This window comes from Rhinatrema bivittatum, chromosome 1 (assembly GCF_901001135.1).
Source record: "Rhinatrema bivittatum chromosome 1, aRhiBiv1.1, whole genome shotgun sequence".
NCBI classification, from domain to species: domain Eukaryota; kingdom Metazoa; phylum Chordata; class Amphibia; order Gymnophiona; family Rhinatrematidae; genus Rhinatrema; species Rhinatrema bivittatum.
Genome location: NC_042615.1, coordinates 398,999,894 through 399,012,864, shown reverse-complemented (window position 1 = coordinate 399,012,864; position 12,971 = coordinate 398,999,894). Strand labels below are relative to the sequence as shown.

Sequence of the window (12,971 nt, the reverse complement as noted above, 5' to 3'; positions counted from 1 at the left end):
GGCATTTTAAAAGGGTTACGCGCGTAACCCTTTTAAAATCTGGCCCCATAATGCTGCCATCACCATGCCTCACCTTAGGGATGGTATTTGCTAGGTGATGAGTGGTGCCTGGTTTCTTCCAGACATGACGCTTGGCATTCAGGCCAAAGAGATCAATCTTGGTTTTATCAGACCAGAGAATCCTTTAAGTGCCTTTTGGAAAACTCCAAGTGGGCTGTCATATGCCTTTTACTGAGTGACGGCTTCCATCTGGCCACTCTACTATAAAGGCCAGAGTACTGCAGAGATGGCTGTCCTTCTGGTACATTCTCCCATCTCCACAGCAGAACTCTGGAGCTCTGTCAGAGGGACCATTAGGTTCTTGGTCACCTCCCTAGCCAAGGTCATTCTCCCTGATTGCTCTGTTTGGGCAGGTGGCCAGTTCTAGGAAGAATCCTGGTGGTTCTGAACTTCTTCCATTTAAGAATGATAGAGGCCACTGTGTTTTTTGGGACCTTCAATGCTGCATTTTTTTGTACCCTTCCCCACATCTGTGCCTCGACATAATCCTGTATCGAAGGTCTACAGACAATTTTCTACTTCATAGCTTTAATTTTGATCTGACATGCATGATCAACTGTGGGACCTTATATAGACAGGTGTGTGCCTTTCCAAATGATGTCCAATCAATTGAATTTATCACAGATGGACTCCAATAAAATTGGAAAAACATCTCAAGGATGATCAATGGAAACAGGATGCACTTGAGTTCAACTTTGAGTGCCATAGCAAAGGGTCTGAATACTTATGTAAATGTGATAATTTATACAAATCTAATTTCACTTTGCCATTATGGGGTATTGTGTGTAGACTTAGAGGAATAATGCATGTTATCCGTTTTAGAATAAGGCTGAAACAAAATATGGAAAAAGTAAAGGGGTCTGACTACTTTCTGAATGCACTGTATTTAAAAATGCTAGGGGTAATGATCATAATCAAAAGTACAGAATTTATATGAAAAATGTATAAAATAAGAAATAGGGCCAGCTTAATAACTCAGTGGCAGTGCTGTGGGCTGCCATGAGGTAGATTAAGGTTGAGTTCCTGAGCTCAGCTTCGATTCCCCAGGTTGGCTGAAGATGCTGTACAAGGTGTCAGCTAATGGGCAGACTCAGGTTGCATGCATATTGGGCTCTGGGAACCACAGTCTGTGACCCTGGCAGAAGGATTATCACTGCAATTGATGGATCAGATAGAAAACTAGATTAAAGGTGTGGGGGAAAAGAACAAGAGAGAATAAGTGTAATAGTTATGTAGTCTCACATCACCACAGCCCCAACAGAGGACAGTTCCAATTGAGCTGAAAGTCTAGCAAAGAAAACTGCTAAGTACGTGACACAAGAAACAGACAAGCTGATATTTTCAAATCTAGCTACTGCTGCTATAAAGGACTGACTGCTAAATCTTTGATAGTCTCCTTGCATAGAATAAAGGCTGGTGAAAATGTCCTATAACACTGCTGAGACACACAAGCTAGAACACCAGGTTAACAGTTAAAACAGATGCTCACTTCAAGGTATAATAAAAATTTTGATCACATACTTGATTTTTCATTTTATATTACAGGAGTAGACATTTATTCATTAATACAATAATGTGAGGTTAATGATTAAAAGAAATTCTACCAACAAAAATAACACGACAAAAACATTTTTGAGATATAGCAAATTAATTAAACCAATAAAATTATAGTTGTCAGCACTAATTAAAAAGTGAGAGATTGAAAAAATAAACTTGGACAACCTCAACAATTTGGATCCAGTCTAAATTTTTTCCAGACTTTGCATCTGGACAGAGCTTTATGCGCCAGAGAAGATTAAATCAATTGATTAATATTGCCTGTTTGGGCTTTTCTGGCACAAAGCCTCTCAATGTGGAGATAGACAGTCTAGGAAATGGAGCCAGGAAAATAAAGGATTTAAAATTGATTAGACTTAGTGTTAAAAGTAAGCCATACTCACAATAGCCTTTGCGAAGAAATCATGCCATGAAACAGGCGGCATTAATACAATGCAGGGAAAAATAGAGAAAGCAGGCAACAGAAGAAACTATTTAGTAACTCACAAACAAAAAGTTAAAGCATTACAATTCATATTCTGATATACACATTTCATTCTGCTTCTACTTATCATGCCAACTTGAAAGTTGCAGGATAGGTAACCCAAGGTATCCATAAAATATTCAAATGCATGTCAAAAGAAATGTTGAGATTACTTACCTGATAATCTCCTTTTCCTTAGTGTATGCAGATGGACTAAAAACAAATGGGTAGAGTGTGCTCGTGCTAGCAGTTGGAGACGGATCTGACGTCAGCATGGGTACATATACCCCCACAGGAAGTGTAGCAAATCAGTAATCTTCCTTGCAAAGCTTTTATGGATATATGTGTGACTAACCGATCGATTAATCAACAGGATTACCCTGACCAATTGATGGTAGCTGGAGACCGCCAGTGTACTCAGCCGGAAGGCGTCGACACCCGGCAGGGTGGATGCCCTATATCAGAAACATGGCTTACCGTGAGTCGGCGAATCCCCATGTATACCGGCAGCCGGGCGGGATGCTGAGTCCATCTGCATACACTAAGGAAAAGGAGATTATCAGGTAAGCAATCTCAACATTTCCTAGCGTGTAGCAGATGGACTCAAAACAAATGGGATGTACAAAAGCTACTCCCGGACTGGGCGGGAGGCTGCCCGAGGACCATTTAGGATTGCCCTCGCAAATGCTGTGTCCTCCCGGGCCTGGACGTCCAGATGGTAGAATCTGGGGAAGGTATGGAGGGAGGACAACGTCGCCGCTTTACATATCTCTGCAGGCGACAGCAGCTTAGTTTCTGCCAAGAGGCCGATTGTGCTCTGGCAGAATGAGCCTGTAGAGGCGGTGGTTTTCCCGCCTCTATGTAGGCTGCCTTGATAACTTCTTTAATTCAGCGGGCGATGGTTGGCCGTGAGGCCGCTTCCCCTTGCTTCTTCCCGCTGTGCAGGACGAACAGGTGGTCTGTCTTTCGTACTGCTTCCGACATTGCCAGGTATCTGGACAGCAGTCTGCCGATGTCAAGATGGCGTAGCCTTCGACCTTCCTCCGACTTCTGCAAACCTTCCGTGGCAGGCAAGGATATGGTTTGGTTGAGGTGAAAGTGTGAGATCACCTTGGGTAAAAAGGATGGAACTGTGCGAAGATGGATAGCCTCTGGAGTGATTCTGAGAAATGGATCACGACAGGATAGTGCTTGTAGCTCTGAGATGCGGTGTGCTGAACACACAGCCAGCAAGAACACCATCTTCAAGGTTAACAAACGGAGGGACAGGCCTCGAAGGGGCCTGAATGCTGATCCCGCCAAAAAATTCCAATACTAGGTTGAGGTTCCACAAAGGCACTGGCCACTGCAGTGGCGGGCGAATGTGTTTGACTCCTTTCAGGAAACATGAGACGTCTGGGTGTTTGGCAATGGTGTTGCCGTCACTCCTGGGACCGTAGCAAGACAGTGCTGCTACCTGAACCTTGATGGAGCTGAGGGACAGACCCTTCTGAAGTCCATCTTGTAGGAAGTCCAAAATGGTAGGAATCTTCGCGGCATGCGAACTGGTGCCGTGAGAGTTGCACCAGGCTTCAAAAACTCTCCAGATCCTGATATATGTTAGGGATGTGGAGAACTTGCGTGCTCGGAGTAGTGTATCTATAACCGGCTCCGAGTATCCCCTTTTCTTCAGTCTAGCCCTCTCAATGGCCAGAGCGTAAGAGAGAATTGAGCTGGATCCTCGTGGAGGATGGGGCCTTGCCGCAGCAGGTCCCTGTAGGGAGGCAGAGGTAGAGGGTTCCTTGCCAGTAGTCTTCTCATGTCTGCGTATCAGGGTCTTCTTGGCCAGTCCGGGGCCACTAGAAGAACTAGGCCTCTGTGTCGCTGAATCCGGTGTACAATGGCGCCCAGCAGGGGCCACGGAGGAAAGGCGTATAGCAGGATCCCCTGAGGCCACGGCTGTACCAGGGCATCGATCCCCTGGGTTCGAGGATCCCGCCTGCGGCTGAAATATCTGGGAACTTGAGCGTTGGACCTGTCCACGAAGAGGTCCATGGCTGGCGTCCCCCATTGATCCACAATTATCTGAAAGGCTGTGGGACAGCTGCCACTCCCCCGGGTTTAGGCTTTCTCTGCTGAGGAAGTCTGCCGTCGTGTTGTCCTTCCCGGCAATGTGGACGGCAGAGATGTCCTGGAGATTTGCTTCTGCCCAAATCATCAGGGGAGTTATTTCCAGGGACACTTGTTGGCTTCTGGTTCCGCCCTGACAATTGATGTATGCCACCGTGGTGGCATTGTCTGACATCACTCTGACCGCTCTGTCGCGAAGTCTGTGGGCAAATCGTAGGCACGCTAGCCTGACTGCCTCTAGTCGGTTGATGTTCCACCTCGACTCTTCTCTGGTCCACCGCCCTTGGGCGGTGAGTTCCTTGCAGTGTGCTCCCCATCCGTTCAGGCTGGCATCTGTGGTGAGCAGAATCCAGGTCGGGGAGGACATTCTTGAACCCTGGCTCATGTGGCCGGGCTGCAACCACCACCGTAGCTGATACCGCACTCTGGCCGGTAGAGGTAGGCGTACGGTGTAGTTCTGTGATCGTGGGCTCCATCGAGATAGAAGGGCGCGTTGCAATGGTCTCATATGAGCCCGCGCCCATGGCACCACCTCCAGAGTGGATGCCATGAGGCAGAGGACCTGTAGGTAATCCCGAGCTGTGGGCCGGCTGGTGCCCAGCAGGGCCTGCAGATGACTCTGGAGTTTTGACTTTCTCTTGGAGGTCAGGCTGACCTTGTCTTCTCGGGTATCGAATTGGACCCCTAGGTATTCCAGCGACTGGGACGGCTGTAGGGAGTTATTGTTTATGTTGACTACCCATCCGAGGCTTTCCAGAAGAGCTGTATCTCTGTTGGTTGCCCGGTGGCTCTCCACCGGTGACTTTGCCCTGATCAGCCAATCGTCCAGGTAGGGATGGACGAGAATTCCTTCCTTCCTGAGTCCCGCTGCCACTACTACTATGACCTTGGTAAAGATCCGCGGCGTGGTGGCTAACCCGAAGGGTAAAGCTCGGAACTGGAAGTGCTGATTCAGGACTTTGAAGTGTAAATAGCGTTGATGATCCCGATGGATTGGGATTTGTAAATAGGCTTCCGACAGATCTAGGGAGGTGAGAAACTCCCCTGGCTGTACTGAATTCTTGACCGACTGTAGAGTTTTCATGCGAAAGCTGGGGACCCGTAGGTGTCGGTTGACTGACTTGAGGTCCAGGACGGGCCTGAAAGTGCCCTCCTTCTTGGGTACTATGAAATAAATGGAATAATGCCCAGAATTTCTCTCTCCTGCAGGTACTGGGATTATGGCTTTTAGGGCCAGGAGCCTCTGTAGGGTCACTTCTAGTGCCGCTGCCTTGAGCGGTGAACAAGGAGATTCCACAAACTTGTTCGGCGGAAGCCGAAGGAAATCCAGGTAATACCCTTCTCGGATGATGGCGAGGACCCACTGGTCAGAAGTAATTTCGACCCACCTGCGGTAGAAGAGGGTTAGCCTGCCCCCTATGGCTGCTACCCCTGGATGGGTCGGCTGATTGTCATTGTGGGTTGCGGCCGGGGCCAGAACCCGAGCCAGTTCTCTTCTTGTTGTGTTTAGCCCGAAAGGGCTGGTTCCTGGCCTGGGAATGAGGCGCTCGATAGCGAGTCCTGTAAGGGTTGAAGCGCTGAGAATTTCTACCTCTGGAAGGTCTAGAAAAGGACCGCTGGCTCCTCCTTGGCCTGTCTTCTGGTAAACGGGGTAAGGGAGAGGCACCCCATTTAGTAGCCCAGTTCTCGAGATCGCTGCCGAACAGTAGGGAACCCCTAAAGGGCATTCTTGTGAGTCGTGTCTTGGAGGACAAGTCAGCCGCCCAATTACGTAGCCAAAGCTGTCTCCTGGCTGCCACTGAGGAGGACACTCCCTTGGCTGCCGTACGGACGAGGTCGGAGGCTGCGTCAGTGAGAAATGCGAGAGCTGATTCCATGTCTGCTCCCTGGGTGTTGTTTCTCGCCTGTGATAAACAGGAGCGTGTCACCACGGTGCAGCAGGTCGCGATTCGTAGGGACATGGCTGCTACCTCAAAAGCTTGTTTCAGAATGGTGTCCATGCGTCGGTCATGCGTATCCTTGAGGGTCCCTCCCCCCTCAACCGGAATGGTGGTGTGCTTCACTATTGCGTTAACTATGGCGTCTACCTTGGGGCACGCCAGCAGCTCCTTGGCCGCCGGATCCAGAGGGTATATGCCTGCCAAGGCCTGACCCCCTTTGAATGAGGCCTCTTGTGCCTTCCATTCCAGATCGATCAGCTGCTGTGCTGCTTGTAGGAGGGGAAAATGGTGAGCCGGTTGGCGCAGGCCCTCTAACAGGGGGTTCATTTTGTGGCACATTACTCTATAGACATAGTGATCCAGGCCCCAACCGGCCTATCCCAAGCATGTTACCCTACAGATCCAGTGATCCAGGCCCCAACCAACCTGTCGTCCCTCCCGGACACGTTACCCTTCAGATCCAGTGACACAGGCCCCAGCCTGCCTGCCTCTCCCAGATATGTTACTCTACAAATCCAGGATATTTGGGCCCAGCCAGCCTATCCTATCCTTCCCATCCATGCTATCTTACAGATCCAGTGATCTAGGACCCAGCCAGCCTGTCCCTTCCAGGCCTGTTACTCTACAAACCAGTGATCCTGGCTCTAACCAGTCTGTCTCTTCAAGACATGTTACCCTCTAGATCCAGTGACCAAACCCTCAACCAGTCTGTCCTTCTCAGACATGTTTCCCTACAGATATGGTGACCGAAGCCCTATATCTCCTTTCCTCTTCAGGGATGTTGCCCTGCAGATCAGTATCCTGAAACCTCTGCACCTTGATGTATTATGTTATGGCCCTGCCCATGTCTGTTAACACACATACAAGCCATGCTAAAATGCACAAGAATATCCACCCATCATGTATTTTGTCAAATTTTCCCTAAAGGGGAGCCTTTTGTAATATTTTCAAGCTTGATTTTAGCAGGGGGGCAATTTCCAAATGATTTTACCTAGCTAACTAAGCAGTTACCCTGGTAAAATCCTGAGATGAAAACGTGCCCCCCCCCCAGGGAAAAGGTAGGTACTGTGAGCAGCTGCAATGCAGTTACAAAGTCCGCAGATGCTGCGGGACCTTTTAGGGTCCCCTGGCTCAGAATGGCCAGTTCCGATAGGCATTGTGAGACCAGGCCTGAAAGATCCTCTTTCCGAAAGAAGCGCCTCATGGTCCGATATGGCTCTATCTCCGAGGGAAGTTCACCCTCCTCGGGGGGCTCCTCACTTTCCTGGGAGCAATCCGAATCCCCATAATCAGGGCTGTCGGGTGGCCGCGCCTAGGTCTCGAGGGTCCAGGGACCGGATCAACCGGGACGGAAAGACCCATTCGAGGAGCAGACTGCATCTGGACAAAGGCGTGAATCCCCTTGAACAATTCCACCCAGGAAAGCGAAGCCGGATCTGGCCGTAGGGGCACCAAGTCTCTCGGGTTCCCTGGTTGCTCGCCGCAGCCGGCTAAGTCCGGTGTGCTCCCTGAGGAACCACTGGGCTGGGGCCGGTCCTGTCCTGGAACTCCCATGGCCTCCTCACATTGGGCACATAGTGAGTCTGCTTCCTCGCTCTGTGTGGCTCTGAGGTCGCATGCTGAGCAGAGGCTTAGAGCTTTTATGCCAGATTGTGGAGGTGCCGGCTCTGCGGCCGCATGGGCTCTCTTATGCTCCATTCGCCTGAAATTCGGTGTCGCCCAATGATGTGCGTTTGACAAGTGCGCCCGTTCTAGGCGCATGCTGGCGCCTAGAACGGGCGTCGTATAATGTGCGCCTATGAACGGGCGTCTTATAAATGTGCGCCTATACATGGGCGTCTTATAAATGTGCGCCTATACAATAAATGTGCGCCTATAAACGGGCGTTTTACAATGCGCTAACAACGTGCGCCTATCGCGTGCGCTAACAACGTGCGCCTATCGCGTGCGCTAACAACGTGCGCTTCTTATCGGCGAAGGTGGGTAGGCAGGCAAAATGCCTCGCAGGCAGGCCCAGTTAGTCCACACTTCCTCGGGGACCAAGTAAAGATGTACGCCTTACCTTTTCTTCGGCGCTTCCCGGCTGCGACCCGGGCGGTCTCCGGCTGCGGGGGGAGAGGGTGAGTACCTGCACCGCCGCGCATAAGGAAGTGCGCCCGCTGCCTCTAGGCCGCTCCCGAACTCGTCTCGCTCGGGGGCCAAGTCCACGCCGGGACCGAGGCTGCCTCCAGGCCGCGCCCGAACTCATCTCGCTCGGGGGCCAAGCCGCGCCTGAGCCCTTCTTACTCGGGGGCTAGGTCCCTGCCACGAACCGGCCACCGGACCGAGGCTCTTGCTTCCGAGGGACCACGGAAGTCAGCTCGGGAAACTCAACTGGGTGAGTGACCACCTGGTATCACCACAGGAGTGCGGGGCTCGTCTTCAATAGGTTTCTTCTAGGAATTTAGTCGTTAGAATTTGGAAACACGCTCAGCGAGCGTGAGGTAGCCACAAACTGCTTTGGAGACGAAAATTACTGATTTGCTACACTTCCTGTGGGGCTATATGTACCCGTGCTGACGTCAGATCCGTCTCCAACTGCTAGCACGAGCACACTATACCCATTTGTTTTGAGTCCATCTGCTACACGCTAGGAAATTGGAAGCTACTTACCAGCTAACTGCTTTTGTCTCATAACAGACACGCCCATAGGGGTATAATTTGACATGCTAGAGTGAGATCTGCCACATTTTAGCTCTTGAAACTCCATCTGACTTTCTATCTTCCCTAGTACATTGTTTCTTTTCTAGCACCAGTTCATTACCTTGAATAGCAGTCCTAAAGTATGACTGATAGTATTATGACATCAATCCATCACTAAAGTTGCTAACCACCACTCTGCAATCAAGTTACAGCCTGGCATGAGATTTACAGAAAGGAATTATCTGATAAGCAACACTCTTTTCTGATCTCACCCCAAAATGTACCACAAGGGGCCTACCACAGAAGCCCCCGTTCTGGGAAAGTTTAATTGTGACCTTGAGAACTTTGTAACCAAGAGACACATTTGCTGATGTCTATTTATCAATCTGTTTGCACTAGCTGCCAGTGAAGACTCTCTCATGCCTGGCTACAGAACTAGTAGAATGAGCCTTCATGAATTCTGGTATCTAATAATTACCTATCTCAGAATCAATGATACAATTTTTATCTATCTGGAGATGGAAGACTTGGAAGTAGATTTGCTTTTCTTCTTTATCCCACAGAGCACAAAATTTCAGGCTTGTGGAAAGAAAAAGTTGAACATAATCCTATGTCAACTCCCTATCACCCATACCTTCCTGTACACCACTGGAGATCACCCAATGAACCATGTACACAAACTCGATGCTAACCATAGAAACTTAGAAATGACGGCAGAAGAAGACCAATCGGCCCATCCAGTCTGCCCAGCAAGCTTCACACTTCTTTTTTCTCATACTTATCTGTTTCTCTTGGCTCTTAGTAACCTTTGGTTCTATTTTCCTTTCACCCCCACCATTAATGTAGAGAGCAGTGATGGAGCTGAATCCAAGTGAAATATCAAGCTTGATTAGTTAGGGGTAGTAACCGCCGCAATAAGCAAGCTACACCCATACTTATTTGTTTACCCAGACTATGTTATTCAGCCCTTATTGGTTGCTTTTCTTCTCCCCTGCCGTTGAAGCAGAGAGCTATGCTGGATATGCGTGAAGTATTAGTTTTTCTTCTCCCTTGCCGTTGAAGCAGAGAGCTATGCTGGATATGCATTGAAAGTGAAGTATGCATTGAAAGCCTCATTAACTATCAAACAAATATTGAATAAGCCTAATAATTGGTAATACCTATAGCTTTTGAACTCTCAATTAATTTTACATACTCTTACCCTCCCCTGGGTTTTGTTTTTTTTTTTTAATTTGGAGATGGCAGCCCTCCATTCTTCCGCTCCATGAAGGTGGAACACCAGCCACTGGCCACTGGCATCCCGCTCCGTGAATGCCTCTGTGGCTACTAACCATATATATGTAAAACAAATATTACACAGAATTGTTTATAAACCTAAAGTTTGTAATACCCATGTTACGTTATTTTATACAGAAACCAAACTAATACAAAACATAAATTATTCTCATACTAAAAAGTACATCTTTATACGCAACCCTATTCTTAAAGTTAATCATTCAGAGTTATGTTATTACTATGTTTTGGGGTTTTTTTTACTATTATCTCCCACTTTACTACCTTGTTACAACATAAAAAAATCTCAACTGCTCCCTGTAAACCGATGTGATCTTTATTTATTTATTTATTTTTAGATTTTTATATACCGGTGTTCCTATATGAAATAAAGATCACATCGGTTTACATTGAAACAGAACATGAAAATTGCCAAAAGGCATTACATAGAACAAGGTTATGAAACTTGGAAACAGTGTACATAAGTTCAAAATTTAAACAATAACGTTGTAACATTGATGACCAAAAGATAAAGGAGAAAAAAAAAAAAAAGACTTAACAATTAAGTTGACAGGTCTTATTGAGCATAAAAATTATAACGTATAAGTGAGAAAGTCTCAAGTGTCCTGCAGCAAGAGATTAGATACCGAAGTAGGTAGTGGTATGGGAAAATGGGGGTTTGTGAAGAAGATATGTTCTTGCTGGTTGGAGGGGAAAAAATGATGATCATGGTCCTGGAAAAGCTTGGCTAAAGAGCCAGGTTTTAAGTTTTTTTTGAATGAAGAGTGGCAGAACTCAAGCCGAATGTCTGGTGGGAGCGCATTCCATTGAATGGGGCCTGCTGTAGATATGGCACGTTTATGATGCGAGGATTTTGTTGAAGGTACATAGAGAGTGCCTTTATATGCTCCTCTGATGGGTCTAGAGGAGGAGTGAGGGCGTAGTTGGTTACATAATTGAAGAGGAGAGAATATTAATGAATGGATTTATGAATTACGGTGAGTACTTTATATAGGATCCTTTGCTTTATAGGCAGCCAGTGGAGGAGCTTGAGAATGGGGGTGATGTGATATCCTGTATTGAATGTCGCTATATAAAAAACAAATAAATAAATAGAACTCACATCTCCTAATATCAAGAAAATAATATGTCCCTTTCTAAACTATTACTAAGGCTATAAAAAATCTGGTTTAACTGGCAGATAAATCTAACCTTTAGATCTATACCAAGTTCTATTCTAAATACCATTATCAGTATAGATCTGAAGGGAGAGAGAGATTATAATTCAACATGGAATGTATTTGAATTCTATGCTGTTTGTTTCTTATGATGCGCCAGACCAGAGTCCTTACTGGAAAATGTGGCAGATCCTGCCCCCCAGGATCAGAATCTAAAAGCCCAGTATTTTTAGGAGCTCTTTGACAACTGGGGTTTTTCAGCCATTGCTGGCCTGACCTCCCCCTACCAAGGTCAACGAATGCAGTGGTGTGGTGTTTCTGCACCTAATGCCCTTCTGAAACCTGAAAATGATATAAGACATAAGACTTGCCATACTGGGTCAGATCAAAGGTCTATCAAGCCCAGAATCCAGTTTCCAACAATGGCTGATCCAGGTCATAAGTAACTGGCAGGGTCACAAGGGATAGATAGATTCCATGCTGCTTATTCCAGGGATAAGCAGGGATTTCTACAAGTCCACCTTAATTGTTTATGGACTTTTCCTCCGGGAACTTGTCAAAGTCTTTTAAATGCATTTACACTAATAGCTTTCACCACATCCTCTGGCAACGAATTTTGGAGCTTAATTATGCATGGAGTAAAAAAATATTCTCTCTTATTAGCTTTAAATGTATCACCTAATAACTTCATTATGTGTCCCCTAGTCTTTGTATTCTTTGAAAGAGTTAAGCAACTGTTTACTTGACTCCAGACATTTTATAGACCTCTATATATCATCTCTCCTCAGCCATTTCTTCTCCAAGCTGAAGAATCCTAACCTCTTTAGCCTTTTCTCATAAGAGAATCTTTCCATCCCCTTTATCATGTTTGTTCACCTTCTCTGTATTTTTTTCTAATTCTGTTATATCTTTTTTGGGATGTGGTGTCCAGAACTGCACATAATATTCAAGATGAGGTCACACCATCAAGTGATACATAGACATTATGATATTCTCTGTTTTATTCTCCATTCCTTTCCTAATAATTCCTGAATTATATTTGCTTTGTTGGCTGCTGCTGCACACTGAGCAGAAGATTCAATCAATGATGACGCCATAGATCCTTTCCTGAATGGTAACTCCGAATGAGTGGAACCTTGCATTGTGTAGCTATAATTTGGGTTACTCTTCCCTAAGGGTGGATTTCAGAGCCCTGCTCGCCTAAATCCACCCGGTTTTGGGCGGATTTAGGCGAGCAGGGCCCTGCGCGCGGTGAGCCTATTTTACATAGGCCTACCGGCGCGCGCAGAGCCCCGGGACTCGCGTAGTCCCGGGGTTCTCCGAGGGGGCGTGTCGGGGGCGGGCCCGGTCGTCCGGCGTTTCGGGGGCGTGTCGAGCGTTTTAGGGGCGGGTACGGGGGCGTGGCTACGGCCCGGGGCGGTCCGGGGGCGGGCGTGCGCCCTCCGTACCCGCCCCCAGGTCACGGCCCGGTGCGCAGGAGGCCCGCTCGCGCGCGGGGATTTACTTCTCCCTCCGGGAGGCATAAATCCCCAGAGAAAGGTAAGGGGGGGGGGTGTAGACAGGGCCGGGCGGGTGGGTTAGGTAGAGGCCTACGCAGCCGCGCAGGCCTGCGCAGCGCGCAGCCTACCCCCGTTCCCTCCAAGGCCGCTCCAATTTCGGAGCGGCCTTGGAGGGAACGGGGGTAGGCTGCGCGGCTTGGCGCACGCCGGC

The 12,971-nt window shown here is 47.9% G+C and overlaps 1 protein-coding gene across 5 annotated transcripts in view; it reads right to left on the bottom strand.

The window, feature by feature from the left end:
• The window catches only part of HOOK3 (hook microtubule tethering protein 3), a 1,188,278-nt gene that overhangs the window by 311,172 nt on the left and 864,135 nt on the right, over positions 1-12,971 (bottom strand). For 3 of the 5 annotated variants that reach the window (XM_029601894.1, XM_029601878.1, XM_029601902.1), the window contains exon 17: positions 2,001-2,006. The exons of the other annotated variants lie outside the window; for them this stretch is intronic. In XM_029601894.1, coding sequence (XP_029457754.1) covers positions 2,001-2,006 — 6 coding nt within the window. The remainder of the gene's footprint in view (positions 1-2,000; positions 2,007-12,971) is intronic. 5 annotated transcript variants of the gene reach the window in all.